The sequence below is a fragment of the Cuculus canorus genome, chromosome 2, assembly GCF_017976375.1.
Source record: "Cuculus canorus isolate bCucCan1 chromosome 2, bCucCan1.pri, whole genome shotgun sequence".
Lineage (NCBI taxonomy): Eukaryota > Metazoa > Chordata > Aves > Cuculiformes > Cuculidae > Cuculus > Cuculus canorus.
The window spans coordinates 19,654,525-19,680,032 of record NC_071402.1 but is presented as its reverse complement, the minus strand read 5'-3'; the positions used below and the strand labels follow the sequence as shown (position 1 = coordinate 19,680,032).

Genomic DNA, 25,508 nt, shown 5'->3' with positions numbered 1-25,508 from the left:
AAACCGAAACAAAACTAAAAGACAGTTTGATATCTGAGGAGCTCTGAATACTCCTCCCCTCTTTCCATTCTTTGTTGGTTTGGGGTTTTTTTTTTCAGAAAGAGAGACAACTAAAATTTACTTCTCAAATAAAACAATGAACATTTCTATCTGAGGTCTACAGAAGTTAACAGATTAACTTCATATCACACACATAGTGTAAAACGGATTAGGAAAACAGAATAAGGAATTTATAAGTCAAACCTGAAGAACTTGTGTTACATTATTACAAAATAAATCTTCTGCTTCTGGAAAGCAGAAGAGAAATTATTAACATAAAACAGCAGGGTAAAAGTCAGGCTAATGAATCCTAAAATTTAGTGGGGAAAAAAAAAAGTGTTGAACCGATTAAGTTTTACTTTGCTTCCAAATCTATTTTTAACATTATGATACCTGGGGGAAGGGGTTTCTGTCTGTTTGGAAATTTTTTTTTTCTTTAGAACTTCAAAATACTACTGAATTTACTTACTGAATTTATCACCAAAGTTTCATAGCTATAAAATACATTGTTGCCATGAAAATCATTTAACAGTTTACCTATTATGTTTCCCACTTCGAACAACTAGAAGTGAATGGCAAAGATTATTTTCAAATACAATATTAAAAAACTGACAGGCATACAGACACACGTGGGTTAACCTCCAGTAGCTCATACTACCAGACATTGTTTCAGAAAGGCAACTGACAACATTAAAGTAGGACATTAACTCTGGCTACACAGGCAAAGGATATGAAAATAGTGTGATGAGTGTAACAGTATGAGCATCAGTGGATCCTCATTTGCATAGAGCTCTGCTTCACAACCCTACAGTAGAAACTGATTTCCTGGTCTCCTACAGGTATAGTTGTGAGTACAGGAGTTACACATAGTACTTTTTTTCTGAAACAGAAGAACTTATGGTTTGGAAAGGCAGTTCTACATTGTAGAAAATAGCTGATCATATAGCTTATAAGCAAGTAGCTGTAAGAGATGGGGATTACCTTCACAAATAGCTAAAGAAAAACTGTTGTGAGATAGTGTTGCAAAACCCAATGAATGGTTCTCAGAAGACAGATTCCTTAAAGGAATCTGATGCAGAGTGTAGCATTAAATAAGTCCATTCCCAGATAGGCCAGAAGTCACAGTTACAGTATAGGTTTAGAGAAATCAATTCCTATCAACAGGAAAACTAAAAATCATAATACAACACCTTTTATTCTCTCTAATTATCCATGTGCAGCTTTCATGGTCCACAGATGAATAAAGTTTTCCTTCCATCAAAGGAGGCTGATCTTTCAGTGTAACACATATGTAATCAGGGGAAAAGCGTACTTTTATGTCATCCTTAGTGATGTCTTGAGGAATGTGAACTGTTATTGTCAAATCATCTTCAGTCTGCTGCCAGTAATAGAGAACGTCTACAATTGGAAACATGCAGAAGAACACAAATTCGATTACAAATGCTGTCCTGGATTCCACAGCATGTAATCCTGGGAGATATGCAATAGAAGTTTGTGGAAGAGTGGAAATTAAATTTTACTCCGAACCATTTACATAATATATATTGTGACTATAAAATGGAAAAACATTTTTTTAGCAATCAAGGTCATTTGTATCCCCTATCTGGAAAGCAATTTATATTCATGTCTATATGAAAATATGCTGATAGAGTTATACAAAGGGCATAAACTATTACTCTAAGTTTACTGTAGCATTAAAAAAAAGGTAAACAAAATGTGCACCAGAACAGTAACGCTTAACAATTTGGTTGTAGAGACATCAGGTACAGCAGTACTGACAAGCTACTGCATGCTCAGATGTATATTCCATTCAGAGATATGAACATTTTTTTCTTACCTATTTTGCCAGAAGCTACAATGACTATTCAACAGAAATTATTTTAAATAACCTAGTAGTCTTCATCTGCCTCAGCTGATGGAGGTGAAATAAAACTGCCTGCCCAGAGGTAATGGTTGACTGCTGCTCCTGGGTCTAGAATCTGGCTGACATCTATCTTGACTATTAAATTGCTGCAAGAAATGGCCTTTTAAAAGAAATTTTTATACAAAAGCAAGGGTATGACAGCATGACTGGGTAGTGCACAGTTGGTCACAGAAAACAAAAATACAGATACATTCATTTTCTAAAGAGCAATCTTGTACATGTTACCTTCCTATTTAGACAAAAAGTGAAGATATGGGGTTTATGGATAGACCCTTTACAAGCTCTCAAGTTGTCACAGCACAACACAGGATTTAGCTGATCTAAGCTTCCTGTCAGCAACTGTGACTCTGGAAGGACTCTTGAACTGTACATTATTATCACTATTTTCCTGTTTACAACAGATCAGTCACAGGTGCTACAAATATACTTCCCAGAAACCACTAGTATATGACAACCTTCCAAATTCTAAACTTTGACACAGATTCTATCTGATATTGAAAGTCTTATTTTAGAAGAAAACTGAATGAGAGCAAAGAATTACCTTAGACTTCCAATCTCTCTCTTCAAGAGAGCCTTCTCTCAAGCCCTCAAAAATGTGCAGAGAAGACTATGAAAGAATAAATTAAAAGCCAAATACTGATGTGCAATATAACTACCTTAATATTTCTTTAGCTATTTTCGGAAACTCCTAAAAAGTTCTGTTGCTGGCACATCTTGATTTTTATGTTACATCTATATGCCTGCGATTTTCTATAATCATACAACTAATCGTAAAGCCTACATTACGTTTAGCAAAAGACAAATAATCTTTTAAGGAGGTATTAGAATTCTCTCTAAACTAGAAGTTGAGATGTCGATGCTTTCTCTACCATTAGATTTTCACACCATGAGAAGTTTTCTAAAAGGTATTCCTGCAAACAGTAATCCATCTTACAGATTTTTGGGCTTTGGCAAGACCGTATATGCACATACACACATGAAATGGGCTATGCTAAGGGTGATACTGTGCTCTTTCCTGTGTTTCTTTAATCACATGCAAAACAAAACACAAAAAAAGTCTTAAAAATCATTAAAACACTGAACTAGCAAATTCAGTGACAACTGCACAGACATTGCAATATGGTGCTCAGTGCACTGAAGAACTTCTTTACAAGAATTATTCATATAGGCTATTCTTAATACAATTCCATATAACATGTCAGTTTATAAGATTAATATATTTCAGAAAACCGATCTTTTTGTATTGTTTCCCAAGAAGATTTTCGCACCATTGTCAAAGACTGCTAAATATGTAACCAATGTCTCATTCAGGAGCAAAAATAGAATGTGAAATAATACAATATAACTACATAAACATACATATTATAGGGTTCCATGATATATAAGATAAAATAAATTTCATTAATAGGTTTTTACTTAATTCTGTTCTGAAGAAAAGAAGTATAGATATGTTTTGTTGAGTTTGTTACTTTTTCTGAACTGTTTTCCCACAATCTTTTACAAGATTCTCATTCTTTAAAAAGATGAAGCTTGGTTTGTGTGTTTGTTTTTTAATTTAGAAAGCCAGAACCAAATTATAGATCGGAGAGCTTTCTGATGAACAACTATTTGGCGTGGTCACTGTGTGCCACGCTGCCTTCTCCCTCACCAGGAAGACTGGCTTCTTAATTCTGGTAATTCAGCCAGATGCCTAAATTTGGGTGCTACCACAGCAATTCAACTGCTAGCAAATACTTAGTATAGTTCTGTTTGCAAAATATTCTTTTCCTTACGACAACAAAATTATTCAAGTGTCTCCCAGTCAAAAAAATGCTTCTCATGTAGGTTTATGCAGAATACAACTTCCCATGGCAAAAACAAACAAAAAAAGCCAATCTGTCCCTAAAAAAAAAATAGAAAAATCGGTAGACAGATATTAAGACAAACATTTACTGATAGTTTCCAAACAGATGCTAAACTGACAAGCTATTTTCTAAGCCAAAAGAGAGAGCAACAGAATCTGCCAAATGTCTTACCTTTCTTTTCATTTTCTGCTTTTGTGTCATCATTTTCTTCTGATTTGTCGTCTTCATCTTGCATAAATTTGAATGGTTTATAGGAAACAATCATTAGACCATCCCCACTTGGCTCTATTGCTGCATAATGGGGGACTGATTTTCCTTGTAAAACTCTCCTTTTAAAGATTTCATATCTATGTTCACCTATAAAATTTAAAAAAAAAAAAATTAGCTGTAGTATTTTTCTAGAAGACAATGAGTCTCATTACACATAAAAATGGTAAGCAATCCTACCAGTTAAATCACAGTACTGCACTTCAGAAAGAAATTTACCTTCTGTTAAATATGTAGACCCTAAAATTAATCTGATAGTCCCCCTTTTCTTTATGTCTTTGTTGATCGCAGCTAGCCCAACAATTCACAAAATCACTCATAGCCTCTGTACAAACAAGTTTCCAAATACTTTTTGAGCTGCTGTAAAAACTTGGTAAGGAATGAAACAGCTAAAAGCAGCCCTTTATTCATAAAGGAAAATTACTATCTTCCTCAACTTTCATAAAACACTGCCCCTTAAAAGGGAGGTCCCAGATGTCAGTTCTTGGCGTGAAAGACCATGTATTCCCAGACACACGCATACTGATGACTCAAAACACCAGTAAAGTGACAGGTTCTAGCACAATGTTTGTTCTTTTTCTATTAGAATCTAACTGCCCACACAGTCCTCGGTAATTGATCAACTTCTGAAAAATAACAGCTTGTACAAATGCATTTTTAGAAAAAAACCCTAACAACTTGATAAAATTTTTGCATGTGACAAAATTATCCCCAGGAACGGTTTAGTTTAACATTTTTGCTTTGTGTCTTCATTAAAATAAATCCCTGTACTTGTACCTGCAACTTTACTTGAAAGAAACCGGCTACTCATTAACAGAGGCTACTCATTAACAGAGACATGAGACAAGACCAGCACCGCAAAATGCCTTCCTGTTTGACTTCAATGTTAAACTCAGAGAAACATCAGTCACAGGAGAATACAGATAATAATGGAAGCCAGGTATAATTTGGCAAACAAGTTAACCAACCGAGAGGACCTTAGCAAGAAGTGGAATAAAGAATAATAACCAGACTATAATGTAATTCTGATACTTACTGGTGTTAAAGCCTCCCCTTTTTCGAAGAAGTTTAGCTTGGGCTAGGGGAGGGGTATTAATTGAAGAGATTCAACTATTCTATAACTAAAACAGAGTATATATATATCTATACAATCAGAAGACTCCAGGCAACAGGATACATCTTAGAAATGTTGCTTAGATACATGAACAAAAAGAGCATATCTTTGTTGTAGTGTGTAGTTAGCCACCCATTGAACAAGCTGTTACTTAGCTGACCAAAGTTAACTGTGCACTGATACATATCACATTTGTTTGCAAGTCTCTCTCAGCATTTGCTCACTGGTTAGAAGGCTCTACAACCTCACAACTGGCAACTGGTTGTTGTGCAACCAAACCTCTTGTAGGGCATTTTCAATCAATCATCAACACTACTAAAATTTTTAATTAAGTCTTTATGAACTTTTTGATAGTCACTGCTATTACTGCTTGCATTCAGGTGTATTTTCATGCTTCCAGTCTTCATTGTCTGATAATACAATAATGGTAGGTGTCATCACTTTGTCTAGCCAACCAGACATAGGAGAGACTCTCACAGTTGTTGGTGTCAAGAGACATAACTCTGTTCTAGGCCTTTGTTTTTTTTACAAGATTTTGGTAATTTGACTGATAGCTTGTTGATTAACTACTTATTTTTACTACAATCTTATTTAATAAACTGTACCCACAGGCAGGGTTTCAAGAAAAGTTAAGCACAGCAATTGCCTACTGATGAAAGGAGATGTAAAGTATTGTAATTCTTCAAAACAGCTTTTATGTTCAAGACTGGTTCATACATCACTGATTTGTGAGATGTTTATTTAGAAGAAATCAAACCATTTCTCTCTTCATAATTAAAGGTTGCTTTGAATCTTGATATTTACATCTCTGCCAACTATACCTACAAAATTTTGCCTGATCCTTGAAAATCCCAGAGAACTGGCAAAATTTTTTGAAAGATTTTTAAATCCGTTCTTGTGGAAAAAGTTTTATTCCATGAACATTTGTCTGAAGTTATAAAAAACACTGTAAAAAAAGAAATGGTTTATGAAAATATAGAGTATTACATAATATAGCATAAGTTCTAGGCTGGCAATATTACTGATTTAATTTTTCTTACAAGATATAACCAGTAATGTTCAGAGTTTTCTTTCTCTTGTTGAGTTGGCCACAAAAGCATATGGCAATCTCACATGGCCTTCTGGCTCTCTTAGAAGTATTTGCGCATCACCCAGGTTTCAACAGCAGACAACATGCACCACACGTGTATAAAACTTTACTTCTTCATCTCTTCCAAATGTTTGTCAGAATTTAAGTCTACAACTGATAACTTGATCTCAAAACGTAAGAAAAAATTTCCTATGTAAAATCCAAGCTAAAGTTCTGGGGACAGGAAACATAAGAACCTGAGGAACAATAAACTTCTAAGACAAAAGAATAAAAGCATGATTCAAGGCCCGGTTGGAGGGGGCCTTGGGCAGCCTGATTTAGTGGGATGTCCCTGCCCATGGCAGGGGAGTTGAAACTAGAAGATCTTTAAGGTCCCTTACAACACTAACTATTCTATGATTCCACAATTTAAGAAACAAACAAACATTACTCACCAGTAATATACATATAAACACTTACCCTCTTTGCTTATCTCTGCAATTGTAATCCATTCCAAGGTAATATGAAATCCACTTCCTTTTGTATCCAATTCATCTTTTTCTACCCTAAGCAGCAACACGGCTACTGTATGTGTACCACATCTTAAAAATGAAACACTGTGTGCTATAATAAATGGACTTCCTAGTTCTTCATTGAACACAATCTAGAAGACAAAACTGGAGTCAGTTAAACCTGGAATTCTGGCATTTTCTCAGAAAGCAGTGAAAGGCAAATGTCAAATCAGCTAAAGTTTGCTTCCCACAAACCCCTCTACCAATATGAATCCACAAATGTCATATATTCCTCATTCCCCCCTCCTCGGCTATTAAGCCGTTGCTCTGAAATGCTTTTAATTATTATTGTTTATATTATAAAATCATTATAGGGGCCCATTACAAAAAGCATGAAGAGCCATAAAACTGCCTGCATTATGGCTGTTTACTACTACAATAAGTAGAGGTACAACAACAGATGTACAGAACAGGATCCATAAACACAGCACACCAACTGGAGAAAACGGTCTCACACTCAAAAGGAAATGTAGGCATTTCACCAAGGCTCTCATTACTACTTCTAGACACCCCAAAATCCTGAAAATTTTTGTAGACCTTGACATGTGCAAACAAGAAGCTAAAGTCCAGTGTATTGCTGCCAGTGTTTAATCATCAATCAGTACTGAGGGCAGGGAAAGGTCTCATTATTTGGCTAATGTCTACAAAAATACATTTGATTTTTCTTCTCTATAAAGTTTTAAGAAGTGGAGGAAGAAACAAAAATGTACCACTAAATGAAGGAGTATAATATTCATGTTTAGGAGGAGTAAGAGTTACAAGGTTTTCAATGTATGCCGTTTGGAAAAGTCCATCCATATTTGGATGAGACTTGGTAGACAGAATATGTAAATATTGCTGTCATACTGAAAGGCTAATAAACACCACTGTAGACATGAAATAATTTCATACAGAAGGACTGCATATCTTGTAGCTTGAGACATTTCGCAGTTAGCACCTATAGCTGGAAGCTTTACTACAGAAACTATATATTTCAGCATTTACCGAAAAAGTACCCATTCAGCAAAACCCCCATGAAGATAAAAAGAAAATGAATCCGAAGAGCAGAGAAGAAATAAAATATTCCTTATTTGCTAGAACATTAGCATATGAAAACAAATGAATAAATGACAAGGAATTCAGTTTGCAGTGGTTGACTAAGTACAGTCTCAATCCAACTGTTGCTACTGAAACCTGATAAGACTTGAGGAGTTACGGGGTTGGAACACTAACATGACTGTAAACCACTGGGTGCTCCAAACACTCAAAAAGTGAATTTAAATGATGCCAACTATTTGAAGAACAGGATAAACAATTTCCTAGTTACTGAACTTTCAAAATATGCAGGGAAAGTTGCTGATCAACCACACAATCTTCCACGTCAGTACATACACTTCAGCTCCTGCCAATAATAAAAACTCCTTATTTGCTTAGGCAACTGCCCAGTAATAGAGATAAGAGATGTAAAATGTGGGAGTTCTATACCAGATTAGTCTTTCATCAATAACGAAGAACTAACCACAGACTATAAGAGTCAGTAGCTCAGGTAGAAATGTAACATTTATATTTGTTGTGTCCAAGCAGAATAATTGATACCATCACTAGTGCAGTAAGATCACTTCAATGTGGATACAAAAAATGCTCCATATCAAGACTCTTTAAAAGAATTAATTATGTAAACAATTTAATCATGAGAAACATAAAACCATACTTCAGCTACAAACAACAATTTCAAGTAAAAATATTAGCTCTGGAAAATTAATGATGCTTAAGTGCATAGTATAAAGATTTTCCCTATCACAGAGACGGAAATATTGGACACAACAATATTGCTTCCATTATACCTGCTCTGCAGGTAAATCGCAGGGTTACTTATCAAAGCTTTATAATCAGCAGTTTTGTTTAAGTTTTATTCCAGTCTCTGTGGATACATTAAGACAGGGAAAACTAAATGGTTAATATTTCAAGCACAATTACACGTGCACAGACAAACACCACATAAACCAGAAATCTCCTAACTTAAAAATTAAAGTAGCTCTTTAGCTTTGTTGACAATAATTTTAGACTTTAAAAAAAATATGCATTACTCCGTAGACCAGTAGAAATAGCTAACAATAAAAGATGGGAGAGAAAAAGTGCCCTATACATACACATATAAATAGAGAAGGGAAATGGGAAACAGTTTTAAGAAAAAGTTCAGCTAAACAAGCACTTAGTCACCTACACAGAAACACTCGCTTTTACTTAGACAGACTTCTCCAGTGAAAAAGCTGTTCCGTTTCAAACACTTGAATTTTTGATATTTTGCACATAAAGAAACCATTAATTTAGTCATTAGTACAGAAGTCAATGTTTTTTATATTTGAACACAATCCTGTATCAGTGACACAGAGTTATGATTTATAGCTTAATTCTTCACATTACATACGTGCAATTTTCACAAGAAATGCAAGAAGAATTATTTTATAGATGCACAATTCTTAAACTTTACTGCAAGACTTACCTCCCACTTTTCAGATGCACTGTTTCCACGCTTGCCTGATTTAATTAAATACAGTCTTCCTGTACCATCAGAAAGAGTAACCCATGAGGAAGATGAGAAGTGTATTGAGGCACAAAGGCGATTATCATAAGCCGTCAAGTCTGTAGGTAGCCTGAAAACTTCTCTTGGTTTTTGTAGAGCAGAGTCCTAGAAGCAAACAGTCACACACTAAGACTTTATGAAGTATTTATCAATTTCAGTAAGTATTACAGACAAATGAAGAATAACAAATCTTGGCAGCAATTCACCTGTTTCTTTCTGCAATTCAGCATATTTGGAAAAAAATGGGTAGCAAGCATTCTTCCCACATATGTGGAAATGGTGGTGGAATTTCATCATTCAGTTGGTTTCTATTTAGTGAAAACATGAATGTTCTATAATTCATATTTCTGTGCTTAATTTTTTTTTGTTCCATTTTACTGCACTAATTACATTTTGCATTAAAAAAGGCTTTCCACTTTTTTTTCCCCTGGCATTCCCATATAATTAATCACTTCTCTCAACTAATTCTAGTCTCAGTAAATATGTAGAGATTTTAAAAGAAATGAAAGCCACAGAATTATACTTCAACTAGTTCATAAAGACTCACTTTGAAATTAGAAATCATTTTAGCTTATTCTCTTACACAATTGGCATGTTCAAGATGATATATAATTTCTCAGCTTCCCTAGAGCAGTTATTTTATTCAGTAAGTTGGAGAAGTAACAATTGTGACTAGCTAGCAAAGAAAAGCTGTATTAATTCATATTGTGTTTGCAAATACTTTTTCCACCACATTATGATTATACCATGCATCAGGATAATTCTAGTTAGCATACTAGTGGCACAGTGCAATCTTATTTTTTGGGGTTTTTTAAGCCAAATTACAAACATAGATAATTCTCAAGCACGAATAAAGACACTGTAGTCGAAGTGCACAGATGACACAATTCTCCAGTGAACAGTAAACATAAGGATTTTTTAAACATAATACCTAGCACTAAATTTTTACAAAAAACCAAATTCCTCGCCCCCCCGTATTTCTCGCTGTATAAACTTTACATAATCAGCCTGATTAGTATTGAAAAATGAATGTCAGATTAACAATGTAATCTATATTTGTAGTAACTGTTCTCAGAACTCCTGCTTTAGTTCTTCATTTCTTGCTGATTCTAATAGAATAAACTGATTTTGTGCAGTAAATTTGATTTTTAACTTTCGTCATTAAGTGCAACGGCATGTCTTCCAAGATTTCTTTTAGGGATTATTCTCTATCTTGTGCCTTCACTCTTACAAACAGCTGAATAAGGCTTTGTAACTCCCCGTTCACTATTTGGCTTGCAAATGGCAGCAAAACCTCTGCCAGTTGAGGTCTACGATTTACCTCCCTTTGGTAAGTTGACATAATCTCTGAATATCCAAGGCTTGTTAGAAAAAAAAAAAAAAAAAGATTATATCTTTATGATTTGAAAAGAACTTGGCATCACAGCTTAAAAATGGTCCGGAAATTCTTTAGCAGCAATACAGCCCGATCAGCTAATTACTAAGCAAATCAGGCTGCAGCATTAAGAGCACAAACTGTTCTAACAGATAAACATAATATGCATACTGGAGATTCAGCAACATCACAGTCGCATCTCTACTTTATAATCTTCCAAATAACTTAAACAGAACTCAACCACATGAAGTTTTTCAACTGAACTAAGTAGCTGCTAAATAAACCAGGCTGGCAGTCTGTCACAAGTGGGGTTTCCCAGGGATTGATACCAGGCTCCATGCCATTCAACACTTCATAAATTACCTGGATGGCGGGATTGAAAGCACCCTCACCACATTTGCTCATGATGCTAAACTAGGTGATGAGGTAGATGTGTCACAAGGGAGAGCCATCTTGCACAGAGACCCAGACAGCCTGGAAGAACACTGTCAAATGTAAAAAGGCAGGTCCAAGGTCCTGCATGTGGGAAGGAATAACAAGAGCCCAGTACCGACCAGGATCCATGTGCTAGGTAGCCGCCTTGCTGAAAGGGGCCTGGGGGTCCTGGCAGACAAGCTGAACTTAAGTCAGCAGTGCGCTGCTGCAGCAAAAATGGCAAACTGGATCCCACTCTACTCATTGCTTGTCAGGCTGCACCCGGAATATTGTGTCCAGTTCTAGTCCCCACAACAGAAGAAAAGAGACATGGGCAGGCTGGAAAGGGTCTGAAGGAAGGCAATGGAGATGATCAAAAGGCTGGAGAACCTGCCCCATGGGGAAGACTGAAGGAGTTAGGTCTTGTCTCCCTGGAGAAGATTCAGGGGGGATCTCATGATTGTTCCAGTACTTCAGGGACAGCTACAAAGAGGACAGAGGCACTCCTTCACAAGAAGTCACAGAGAGAAGACAAAGGGCAACGGGTAAAAATTGCACCAGGAGAGGTTTCATCTCAAAGTAAGAGAATTTTTTTTATAATGAGAACAATCAATGACTGGAACAGTCTTGCCAGAGACACGGTAAAGTCCCAATCGCTGGAGGTTTTCAAGACACAAGTGAACAGGATGCAAGCTAGGCTTTTTTTCCCATGGAAGGCTGGACAGTATGATCTTTTGAGGTCCCTTCTAACCTGGGCTGTTCCATGATTCTAAAACAAATGATGGACACTAAGAATACATTAAAAAAAAAAAATCCACCACCTTGACCCTTATACTGATTCACAGATTTCAGGATCTGATAGGGTCTCCAAAGAAGTCTTCAGTAATAACAATCAACTACTGTTTCTGTTCTGTATCTTAAAGAAGTATTTATCATGAAGTTATGATCCTTTACCTTCATCTCTCAAAGTCTTATATATATCATAAATAAAACAAACCATAATACAACAGGTTTCATAGATATTTTGAGTCTAGTGTTCCTACATACATTTGGAGAAATAAACAATCATGTCCAGAGAAAAAGGAGCCTGACTGGCCTTTACAGATCAATGTTTCCTTTTTTAAACCCAATCTATATTTTTAATTCAAGAACAAATAGACAACATTGAGAACATAACTAATGGTCATAGAGCCAACTAAACTATTCTCAGTTTTATTTTACCAGGCTTATTTCCTGTAGGTTAATCTACAATTATTTAAGAAGCCCCACAAATCAGAAAACTCTACTTAACAATAACTAAATTTTTCCCTTGTTAATAACAATCAGCATTATTGTAACTAAAATGAAAAGATATTTATGTAGAAATACATTTTTAAAATGTATTTTTAAAAGACCAGAATTTGAAAGAAAAACACCACAGGAACAGTTTTGGAGATATTTACAAGTATGCAAAAGGCTGCACATACAAACAGAAGCATATTTTTGTACTGAAAACCTTGGGAGGTGGCAGAATAAGCATTTGTTTATGCTGTGCCACATAAAGTGTACATTTCTCTTACTACTGACTAAAATAGTATCTCATTACACGCCCTGGAATTTCAGACACAAATTATTATAATATCTTCTAAACATCTCCTGTCCCCCTTATCTTCATTCAGTAATGAAGAGCTTGGTGAGGGAAATCATATACATATCTACTTCTAGTAAAAGAAACTCACTCATTCTAGTCTATGAAATACAGCAGTCAAAAATATACATACAAAGCACCATTTTTAAAAGAGTTCTTGCACTTGTGCACGTTTGCAATATATAAAGAGCACATTTGTGCATGCAAAGCACACTGTGGCCTCATTTGTAGATTATCCTCTATTTGAGTGGATTTCGAATCTTTCATATTTTCCAGACACTATTAAAATCAGATGTGCATTTAAAACATGCTTGAAGTTAAGCAAGATAAATTGGATTTGGGCAAGTATCACTCTAATAAAGCAACAGAAAAAGGACCAGACGAGAAACAGACGAGAAACTGCTTGCCTTTGGGGCCTACTTGTATTTGTACCAGAGATTACTGTGTACTATGAAAGGGCACAAGGGCTATTATGAAATCTGCAATGGAAGATTTAAATTTGATTTTTAATTATTGGAAGCATTCAGGGTCATTTTGTAGATTCAGTTGCATCACTATGCTCTTTGTACTATTCCATTAATTTATTACACCTTTCGGAGGGCAGAATGAGAGAACTAAAAACCAAAACAAACCAAAAACCTAAACCACTCCCAAACCCCAACAAAACAAATTAAAATACCACAAAGGCTAGATGCAAAGAGTTTTGACTTCCTCTTCTTTAACTTAATTTTAAGGTTTCACTGAAAGGCAGTATCTCTACAATAAAAATGTTCCACCGTAATTAGCAAGCTACATGACTACCATGCCTATGGGGAAAAAAAAAAAAACACCAAAATCCCAGTTATCACAGAAAAAAGAAGGATCGGCCCACTTAACAGTGATTTATGGGGCCATACTATCTTACATTACAGTAGACCACACCTTTTCAGCCTTCAACGTGAACCTTAACAATTAGCTTCAATAGTTTTGGATGTAATAAAAAAAAAAAAAAATTATCAACTATCAACCATTTAATCTCCTAGGGCTCATATCAGATTTATTAGCACTGAGAAGGAATGTCAGGACTCAATACATCTCCTGAAAAATAATCTTCATTACACATTACAAAGCCTCCCTCTCAATAGTCAAGAAAAGATATGGTCTTATAACTTTTCATTCACTAACTTCAGGCATTTATTAGAACATACTCTAATCCCAGTCTGACAATGAAAAGGATGGACTTACTTGAAGCTGAAAAAAACTGTCCTCAGAACCTCTGCATCAGATTTGCTTTTTGACTTACTGTTTCTCTGTCCACCTGCTGGTTAACAGCAGTTAATAGCAGCTTCCTAATTCAGAAATATGATGGGATGCTGAGATACTAAAGTCATGTTTTATACTACTAAGAATTGGGAAAAACAGCTATAGTCATTTTAACAGAAGTCAGATGTACTCACTGTAATTAGGTTTCAATGACAGTAACTAAAAAACACACGCAGCTTCTCATCAGAACCAGTTCATCTCCCTTCACTTGTCCACAAAGATTCTCCCTTTGTTTAACTACTTTTCACTTCCAAGTCTCTCTCATCTCTTCCACTGGTCTTTAATTTTAACTCTGACCATACCTACGCTTAGTGACAGCGTACTCTGCTTCCTTTTGGCCTCCATCGTTCTGCTTGTCTATTCCACATTTCATCTTCACTATTACAACAACCTCATTCCTTTCAGCAGTTTGTTTGTCTCACCTGTCTATGACAATAACCCTGATTTTGAGCATTTAAGCAGCCCAGGTTTGAGATTTATATAGAAATTCTGAGCAGATAGTTCCTCCGCAGGCAAAACCAGGCAAACCAAGCCTGGGTGCATAGTAGTTGCTCAGGATAAGGAGCCAGTGCACAGGTACAAGAGATAAAATGTAAAATGCAACCTTAAAAAAATCCCTCTGTTACTGATTCTCCAGACTCCACAGAGTCAAGACACAGTATAAGTAAGCGTGTCTTACCTTACATAGTTAAGTAGTGAAATTTTATTTATGTTCTCTGGCACATCTGTAAGATTTAAATTTTTTTAAGTTAAGAAATTATATTGTTCTAAAGCCATAAACAGTATGACATACTGTATACACAAGTAATATTTCATAAGGGATTTAAAATAAGAATGAATCTTCCAAAGAAAAGACAGAGAATGAAAAAACACATCAAAAAAGAAAGAAAAAATTAAAAGGTTTAAGTTATAACACAATTTCCATTAAGTAGCCATAATGCGTACAAAACTTTGTTAAATTAAAATATCTAAGCATTGGACACGTCTCTCTAACTGAGGAAAAATGTCCACACCCAGCATTCTGAGTAACAAAGAGACAGTATTTAGAACCTTGATACAGAAGTCTAAAAGATTTTGCTGTTCTTTACTTTACCCACTTCCTCAATCTGGCTTGCTTCAAGGAGAATTCTCATTGTTTCTGGTGCCACTAACAGTTGTTCTGAATTTAAGTTAACTGAAAGTTATGGAAACAGCATTCCATAGCTAATCCTTATTGCAATTCAGAGGAAAACATAAATACCATTAAGGATTTCAATTAGGTGTGAGAAGAGTTACAGTTGCTACAATGTCTCAATTCCATTATTTGTATGTAAAAAAAAAAAAGTTGTCTTTGCTAAAACAGCTGAAGGCCAAGAAATCAAGTCCAAATATTGAACTGCTGGAGAAGAAAACACTGACTTATTTTCCAGCTATATCCCAGTGCTACAAACATCAAGCAATTAAAAAAGTCAAGTCAGATGCAAGAAAAATCCACAACCCCAAAAATCCCAACTCAGTAACCCTGTCACTACACTGCCCGTTAAGTCTTTAAAGCACAGTATCAATGCTGGCTTAGTGAATGAAAAAAGAATCGATAGCTGCAATAGAACACTGTTAAAGCTTTTATACAGTATTCCCACCTAAGTTAGGTTAACAACTTTCTCAACCTGCTATAAAAATCCCCACTTGAGTACATATCCATCAACTTAGAAAAACTGCACACATTGAACATCTCATTTTTTCTATTATGTTTGATTTTGAGCAGGTGGCAAGATATTACCTACATTTTTTGCCCCCACAGATGACATCTTTTTCAATACTTGAGTTGCAGGGATAATTTGTGATTTATGGATAACTAACACATCACCGTACTAGAAATAAAGTTGCAATAGAAATGGGAAGCAGAACTAGAAATAATTAAGTGCTAAAAACCCTATGTTTTCATTCACTTTGGATTTAGGATAGGCACGTTAACTTGCTTCATCTTCTGTTTTAAAGATAACTGACATTAATTTAAATTGTGGTCATTGCTAACTTCTAAGCCATACTTGGCTGAAAACAATATTGTTTCTAATATACATTTGACTAATACACGGCCAGGCACACCTGTCATGAGACACCTTGTTGATGTTTCTGAATAGACATTTCCTTTTATACAATAGGCAAACACGTTTCCTTTGTCAAACAGCACCGCATTGTGTATTAGGACACAGGATGGCAGCTTTTCATTTCACAGTTCTGTAGAACTAAAACTTGTGACAAGATATTAATAGGGATTCCAATGGACCCATCAGTTCTAGGGAAGAATACCTATTATTTCAATGTGCTCCAGATGAAAATGCAAATTTCTACCTGCTGTAAAATCCTTTATATAGTTTATCAGCTAAGAAAGAAACTTACATGCTTTAGTGCCCTTGTAACAAAGGAGCATGTTCAGTGTCTGTGCTGTACTGGCAGTGGGGAGTTGCAGGGGTGGCCTCTGTGGGGAGAGGTGAGGGCTGCCCCATGATGCGCACAGCCACTTCCAAGTGGCTCCAGTGGATTCACCACTGGGCACCATTGAGCCTGTCAGTCAAGACAATGGTGCAGAGCAGAGATTCACCTGCAGCCCTTGCAGAAGACCACGGTGAAGCAAGTTGTTCCCCTGTAGCCCACAGAGGACCCACTGGGGCAGATATCCACACTGCAACCTGCTGAAAGCCCACACTGGAGTAAGCTCCTGGGAGGAGCTGTTTCCCATCATCCTACTCTATCTTTAAATTCCCCAGGTCAAGTTTATTTTGCCTGTGATGGTAATTGGTAAGCAATCTTCCTGTTTTTATCCACAAGCTTTTCTGTCTTATTTTCTCCCCATTCTGTTGAGGAGGAGGAGAAAGAGTGTCTGGGTGGGCGTCTGGCAGTCAGTCAAGGTTAACCAACCACAAGGAAAAAACACAAAAAATCAGATTGTGACAAGCCACTGTTCACAGAAGGCTTGCCTTGACAAGCTTCTTTCTTTTAGATGCTCCAACTGGGAATCCAGATCTCAAAGGATTTGGAAGAAGTCCCAGGAAATTATTGTCTCAGCAAGAGTCTGCCAAAGGCTCCAACTGCCTATATGTTCCATGAAAAGCAAAGGAACAGCTCCAGTTCTCAGCTTTCCATCCTCTGGAAATCTGCACATCCCAGAAAATTTAAGACTACCATTTCAGGATTTCTCCCACCTTAGCCTTGGTCTAGTAATTTCCACTCCCAGAACCTCGTGCAGCACAAGTGACACTCTCTAAAAAAAAAAAATAATCACTCATCGCCCTGTATTCTCTTTCGTCCCACGGGGTTACAAGTCAAATTCCTTCATAAAAGGAATTTTTTTCCTTTCCAAATCTGAAACTACATGTAGTCAGTTATAGCAATGAAATAAGTTTAGGTCAGTACTCTGTGGACTGCAGAGCATTGTTCTGTGGAGTCTAGAGAGACCAGTATGAAGGGACTCCATAAACAGTAAACATCTCAGCAGTATACAGTAATCATTCCAAATAATTTGATTAACAAAAGGTTAAACACTTCCTTCTCTGCTCAACTCACTTAAAGATTCCTATTATTTAACACTCGCACAGTCTAATTAATCTTATGCCAACCATGATTCCAAAAGTCAGATATTACAGTAAATGGAAGAAGCTGTCACATGAAAACACATGAATGAAACAGGAACAGCTATAGAAAGAAGAAAAGTATTAATATGTTTCACTGTTTTATGTAAAAATCAAACAGCAGCCCTGAGTAATTTCCTGCCAAGGCAAATCTTACTATGAGAATGGAGTATCTACATGTTATTACCTTTTTCAACATAAAACATTAACCAAACCATCTATTACGAATGAAGCATCACTATTTAAAATAGCTAACAGCTACATAAAATTACAAACTGTTTTTTCCTTCCACATACATGAACATTTAAGAAGCTATACTTGATGACTCAAAAGAACCGAGTTAAGTCATGAAAACAATCCTGCTTTGCAGTGAAATGCCATAAGCATATTTATTACTCAACAGGATACAAGTAAAAATCTTCAGAGATAATCTTACTCTAAATTATACATTCAAAGCTAAGACAACACTGTGACAGCTGCAAAAGGAACTCCTTAATGACCAAGCACTACAAGTGCACAGACCAGAAACAGTGTCCATAAAGCCATGTCCTTTCCCCTCCAGAATGATGAATGACTTTGTAGTGGAAACCAGCGCAACCATGCAATAAAATGTCTCAAAAGAAATAGGAAGTTTGACTACTTAAGAACATCAGCGTCAAAGCAGAGAATTGACATGTTTTTCAGATTTGGTCTAGCTCATTCACACTCTATTTCAAGTTTGTGTAACACTATCAGGATCTTCTTGGCTCCAAAGAGTGATGTCCAGCTTAACCTATCAGCGTATAAAGGCTTTCATCTCTAATTCTAGTGCAAACAGCTTTTTTCTCTCCTGATATCTATGATGACTGGATTTTCAAATTAGCAAATAAATAAACATCAAGTGAAGTAGAGGAGAAACAGATAGCAATAAAAAAGAAGTGTCTACTCCTTTCTTTAGCTTGTGACCATATGCCCATCTTCACCGAAATGGAAGCAGATGCAATACTATTTCAATATTAACACAATACTATTAATGAAAAGATGCCAGAAACCTAGTTAAAATCCTTTCATCCTTCCTGCTGAACTCCATTTTTGTTAACTTACCTGTCTTTCTGGCAGTAGGCTCCCCCAGTTTTTACATTTTCCATATTTCCTCTCTTATCTACCCCCTACCTTTTCAAATTCAGTAAAAAAAAAAAAAATGTTTGTTCTTACCAGAGTCACTGCCAGATTCATAACCCTTCCAAACTGATCGACATAGTAGACATTATCCTGGTACCAGGAATCAAGGTGAAGATAATTATACATGCCAAAAGCACGCATGTGGTCAAGGGTATATTGATCATCACGCAGTTTCACTTCTGCTACAGCTGGGGAAAAAAAACCAAAAAATATTTTAGGAATTATTTATTTATAATTTAGTAATTCAAAGTTCAAACTAACAATTGAAAATCATCCTTCAATCCTTAACCTTAGGTCCGATTTACTTGAAAAAAAAATACATCTTGTATAAATAGTTTAAAATTCCACCATAAACTTGAAAGCAGGTCATCCCCACTGAAGGCCACAGCAGTCATTCACTACGATCATGTAATAACTATCATCATTTAGAGTGGCCTATACTGTCTCTGCCCAACAGGTGTTGAGACAAAATTTGTCTATAACTCTCACAAGATGAAACAGACATACAATAAATAAATAAAACCTACATTTAAGTCAGCTTGAGAAGAGCATGAATCATTCCCAAGATATACATGGTATTACAGTATGGGAAAAAAATTCTGCTCTACAGTAATTCCAAGAGAACAGCCAAAAGAGATAGCCCATCTAACTACATGGATTTTACAGTTTTAAATTCTGAAGTATGCTATCAATATATGGACATCACAAAAAAACCCGATGCTCCTAGCACTCCCACCAAGGTTGAAATCTTGAGAAACGTCCAAGACATCATCAAAATTTCAGACTAAACATTTTCTAACTAAAAGAGGTTGCAAAGAATGGCTGTTTGTTCAAATGGTATCTTCCTCAAGGCAAGAAGCATGCCACTTCGAGTCATCCACTTCGGCAAGATTTTTCTACACAGAAAACATATCCTCAGCTACCACTTATCTCAACTGGGGTTATCTTTCTAAGACTAGCCAAGTTTTGATTAAACTAGATGCAGCTCTTTCTATTCCATATCTATAAAAAGATCAACAAGCTGTAGTCTCAACATCTCAAAATTCAGAAAATCCTCAAGCTTTAGCAAAGACGTTAGCAGAGCTCTAGTCCATTCTTCTGCAAATACATTCAGACTAGAACTCCAGTTCACTCTCCAGTAGTCATAGTAGCATTCTTAGCTTCTATCCAGGAGGTTTATTGCAAACATCACACATAAAGCAAAATCATTTAGGAAGTCACAAGTAAACTCTGTCAGCCTATGATGATTAGCCTTCAAACCCAGAGTATGGGGAAAGTGCCTCAAGGTTAATCATTCTCATAGCAACAGTTATTTTAGTTCTTGCTTTTTCAGTTTCCACTTTCTTCTCTTTTCTGCTCCAAAACAGAGCAAAGCTATTTCCAGTGTTTCAGTTCCATCCATCTCCATAACAGGGACCGTTCACAACTCTATGCAGCAGTCCTCTCAGACTTCTTACACTCTTCTTTAGCATCTACTTAAAAAGTACTGAAGAAGCAGTAGTTTATTGTACTCTGTCAGAACACTGATTACTGCAAACAGTAGTTCATTTGGCAGTGCGGTCAGTCCCACTACATCACTATCACAATACCATCAAACCAGATAAGTCACGAGATGGCTCAGAACTGACTCCATTCATGATGCTGGCTATTAACACAAAAGTGCCTACAGGAAACTGTGCAAGATTATAATGTTTGATTAATAACAAAATCCAGTCAAACTACACAAAATGCTTCTGAAATCACAGTGTAATTAGCAATTATTCTCATAATCAAAGTTGATATTTGCACGCCAAGAGCATTAATTCCACTCAGCTCAAACCGTTATTCATATTCACCACATAGGAGGGCTTTCCACACCTCTACAAGTAACAAATTACTGTTTGCCAAGCCATGGCCCTTCGAAACAAACTAGAATATCAACAAAGGAATGAGAAGAAAATACACCTGTCATAACAGTGAAAGACTGCTACCCATTCCAATTTCTACTTTAACCAATTAGAATATTTTACAGTAAATTACTCTGTAAAAGATATTAGAAGGATGTGCTGTGAAAACGTGTTTCAAAGCTGTTTGTAAAATCAAGCTTTATCACAGAGACATTTTTCCCAGCACGAAAGATGATGTGAATATTCTGTAAACAATTAAAGACAAAACCAAACATAACCCAAGATTCTTATTTTCTGTAAAACCAAGTAAATATCATCTAATTCCTTTATCTCTACATTAACTGATCTTCTGAAACTAAGATACACACGTGGAATAATGTAAAGCTTTTTCAGCACACTAAAACCTAAAATTTTATCATTTTGTAAAGCTTCCTTTCTCCACTTCTCTCCCCTGGTCCCCCAGACATGTTGCTACTGTCAGAATTGTAACACACACACACACACAAATATTGAAAATAGTCAAAACTAGACACTTCCTAAAGCAAATGTATAACCTTTCAAGAAAATTCTTGGAAAAATATACTATTGATTAGCTAACTGTAAGGTGATAAGCTTCATAAAAGCTGGAAGAACATGAATAATTTCTCTGACCTTGAGTTTTTCAGCCTGTAGTCCTGACAAATCCTGAATAATAAGGCATCAGGAATCCAACCTAGGGGGTTCAGGATTCAAATCCCTTGCATAATTGCAACATGCAATTACTTCTTTATAAACAGAAGTCAGCAACTACACAATTTATAGGCGATTTTAAACCAGGAAATCAAACAAATGCATACTGTAATGTCATGTAACACTTCAAATAAGGTTATCAACTGCTTGCAGAATGTATCCTGTATGTATAGCTCCCTGACAAGACGTAGTAATTAGAGAACCTATTCTATCCTCACTTAATTGAAACCCATGCTGTGATGAAGTGAAATCTGTGTACAAATGCTATCTGCTATCACATACCATGTGCTCAGATAGTTTATAGGAGATTTTACACTAGGATGAAGTTCATTCCTTCCTTTCTACAGCCTTCCAGGTTCAAGTTTTCTTGACGGTCCTTAGAAAAATGAGAAAACCAACAGAGCTGAGTGCAAAAAAATGAAGGAAAAAAGAGAGGAGAAAGGAAGACATTTAAAAGGTAAATTCAGAAAGAAAAAGGTTAAAATAAACTGGAAAAAGAAGAAATAATTCAACAGATCATCACCTCATTTAGTCACACAGTTTTGAGAGATTTTGTTTGGCTGTGTGGTCAGGATTTTTTCCTGATTTTTTGTTGTTGTTTGGTTTGTGGTTGGGGGCGTGGGTTTGGTGAGGTTTTTTAGGACTAATTCAATAGCTTCAACTTTTTGTGTTCAATTAATAAGCAGCAGTTAATGACAGCTATGTTCAACAGAAGGATACACAGTCTCCTTCAAGTTTCTGATAAATAAATATGCACTGCTAAAACACAGGAACACTGATTCTGTACTGTCACACCAGAAAAGAAAGCAAATATACAGAATGTATAAATTTAATCTCAGCCTCCACTCTTATTTCCCAACAACTCTAGTTAGGTGTGACATTTCAAAGGAAATTATGCTGCTTTTCCAGAATTGTATGTATCTGCAGCTCCATGCTTAAAAAAAAGCAATTTGACTCATAATACACCAAAGACAATTAAGCAAAGATTTTTCATTCACATCACCTTCACTTAAAATCGAAACTACTAAATACAAAACAACTCAAAGGAAATAACAAGACTAAGATATCACTAACCTATCTGGATCTTATTATAATTATTATTCTGCACGTAAAAAAAAAAATCTCCTCTGAATAAAGAGCGCAATCAAGGGACTTACACTTTAAATGAACAGTGAAGTTGTAACTTCTGCCATCAGACACTATAAAGCAAAACTGGGGGAGAGGGGTAGAGAAAAAAGGGTGAGAACTCCCCAATTTTTACGTGTTTCACTGAATACATCAAAACAACCTTACAATACTGGAAAGTATGTAAAATAACTTTATCAACATATTATTTCGGGGCATAGAACGTTACATGCTTGTATGTCATATGTTGTTATGCAGTGCCACCCAGTGGAAGCACTTTAGTATTTCATACACATTTATCTACCAGTTTACATTAATTTGTCTTCTAGAATCAACATCCGACGATTCTTATAACTCTCCATTAATTCATTTTCTTTTAATATTAACAAATATATTTTTGTTGTTAATGGCAGCAGCATCTCATCACTGTTGTTAAGTAAAAGTACAAGGCTTGTTTATTCCACTGCAATAAGTATGCTAATAGACCAAACACAAAAATTTACTATTTAATAAATGCATAGCTTGCTGAAAACATAGACTGACAGATACCACAGTGAGGTATTTTTGCCTGATCAAATTACACAAGTGTGAAAAGTAAACGGGATCTACAACACACCAAAATAAACAAAATTAACAACATACAAAAACTAGCAAGGCATTTGTGAAAGTATCACTAAAGCAATGCCTTGATTTATAAGCTGACTTGTGGTAGCTGCAACAATTATTTTCTTTAACAACAGTTAAAAGGCAGAACTCACCTCTACCTTATCATTTTCATTCCCAAGAAAGTTAAGTACAACCCAAGAAAAAATACACATGCCTGAGACCTAAACCTAGATTTATGAGCTACAGCTGTAAATGTCTGAAAAGCTGTGGCTCACAGAGCCACAATAATAATTTCCCATACATTTTTACTTCAAAGACTTTTCCATATTTAATTTTTCAAATGGAAATGGGAAACACAAAAGGAAATCTCTACACATGTTCAAAACATACCAGTGCCTTTGGCTCCATAAAGAGACACAAACGCATGTTTTCCATGCAGCATTACTAAGGGGTGACTACTTTTAACTAAAACACAGTGAGTGTGCAATTGCTCTTCACTGAAGGACAGGTCTTCTAGTCTAAACAGTTACTTATTAAAATCATTTTTCAAGAAAACTGATAAAACATAAATGCGTGTGATCAAACGAATGTATTCTCTGCATATTCTCCCATTTTGCAACAGGACCTCCATGTTGGAGTGAATGTTTACTACACCTTTGAGATGTTATTATATCGTGTGTATAATGGTTCTGCCAAATAGGCAAGATGGAGAGGAAAGACATGAGGGATACCCACAACCGAATAAATACAGGCCTCTAAAAAAAAAAAACAGGAATAAAGTTACATCTGACCAGTGGAAGTCAAGAGCAAGGCTCTTATTCCTTTAAAAATGTCATGCATCTTAGACACGGTCCTTGCTGGAGACAAGGATCTGTCCCACAGGCACTGCTTTGGGCTCTGCAGAGGTCAGATCAGGGCAGGGCAGAAGGGGCGACAGCAAACAAGATGCTTTCCTCCCTCCCAAAGCTTCAGTGATCTAAAAGAAAGGCATTAGAAAGTTCAATGCAAAGGAAGCATTTGAAAATAAATTAACAAAATAAACTAAGGAAAATAAGAAAAATAGACAAAATTTAGGATGAAGCCTTGGGAATTAAAGACACAAGAGCATGGGACACGTCACCAGGATGAGAGATAAGAGAAATGACTATGAAAGTTTAAATCAACCAGGACAGAACGGGTAGGAGTAAGGAAGAAATAAAAGAACACGCAAATCAGAGTACTTTTAAAAGGAAATATAAGATAGCAGAAACACTCTTCTTCACTGTGACCATACATTTAAGAAATTCACTAGAAAACTCTGCTTATCCACAAATCTAATGCTTTAAATTTCTTTCTGCTTCAGCTGCACATCTGACCACAGAAAATTCTTGGCAAGTTTGACAGTTAAAGGCAAATTAGAACTGAATATTAAGTTTTACAAGATCGTCAGAAAATTAAGCTCTCTGTAGGCCACACAAGCATGACAACCACCACAAGATGTCCAACAATACCCTGTGCTGCTATCCACCAGTAGCAGAACCTTTCATCAATTCCATGTGTCAAGTCATTTTACAGCAGTGAAATTCATAAAAATTGATAAATATAAACCCAGATGAAAACACTGACATAGCAGATTAATATTCTGATGCTTAATACACAAGTTTATAATAAGACTGCATAAATACTTCAACTACAGCAGAGCTGACTCTGTTCTATGTTGGAATGAGTATCTATTTCTACTACTGTCATGTATTCCAAGTACTGTTAACTGTACACTTTCACCTTACTATCATGAAATTTGGGGTGCCACAAAGGCAGAACTCCAAATCCCAGGACATTTGACAAGCACTCCTGAAATAGTTTCCTGGAAAACAAACAAAAAATTCAATAGCTTTGTATGTTAACCTTCCAGATTCTACTACCACATTTTTGTACACAGTAGTGAAAAAAAGAAAAAAAAAATAAACACAAATTACTCATGCTGACTGTGTTCCTAAACATTTGACTTCCTTTTCAGCTATTGTACTTTACTCGCTGCCACTCTGAGGTAATGAAAACCAAACTCTTCACTCAGTGGCAAATATTACTATAATAATCCACAGCGTACCAAGTTCTTCATCACATTCCCAAAACTTCTAAGCTGCTCACAAATTTCTGGAAACCCTTGGCCTTCTCACAGTAGTAATTTCTTCTCTTGCCCAGTGATTTGAAAAAGCCATGACCTAAACACCATCCATGGTCTCTACAGCTCAACCCATTATTCTTGCACAATATAAAAGTCAAGTTATGGAAGAAAGCCCTTCA

At 35.9% G+C, this 25,508-nt stretch overlaps 1 protein-coding gene across 3 annotated transcripts in view; it reads right to left on the bottom strand.

The window, feature by feature from the left end:
- NUDCD1 (NudC domain containing 1) overlaps positions 1 to 25,508 on the bottom strand; it is a 41,355-nt gene that overhangs the window by 13,270 nt on the left and 2,577 nt on the right. The window contains exons 1-7 of one of the 3 annotated variants that reach the window (XM_054059258.1): positions 22,652 to 22,670; positions 21,777 to 21,870; positions 18,913 to 19,067; positions 9,312 to 9,497; positions 6,738 to 6,921; positions 3,979 to 4,164; positions 1,230 to 1,437 (exon numbers count right to left, since the gene is read on the bottom strand). In XM_054059258.1, coding sequence (XP_053915233.1) covers positions 1,230 to 1,437; positions 3,979 to 4,164; positions 6,738 to 6,921; positions 9,312 to 9,497; positions 18,913 to 19,020 — 872 coding nt within the window. In that variant the 5' untranslated portion in view covers positions 19,021 to 19,067; positions 21,777 to 21,870; positions 22,652 to 22,670. Of the gene's footprint in view, positions 1 to 1,229; positions 1,438 to 3,978; positions 4,165 to 6,737; positions 6,922 to 9,311; positions 9,498 to 18,912; positions 19,068 to 21,776; positions 21,871 to 22,651; positions 22,671 to 25,508 lie in introns of those variants that run through there. The other 2 variants (XM_054059259.1, XM_054059257.1) reach the window with 2 other exon arrangements.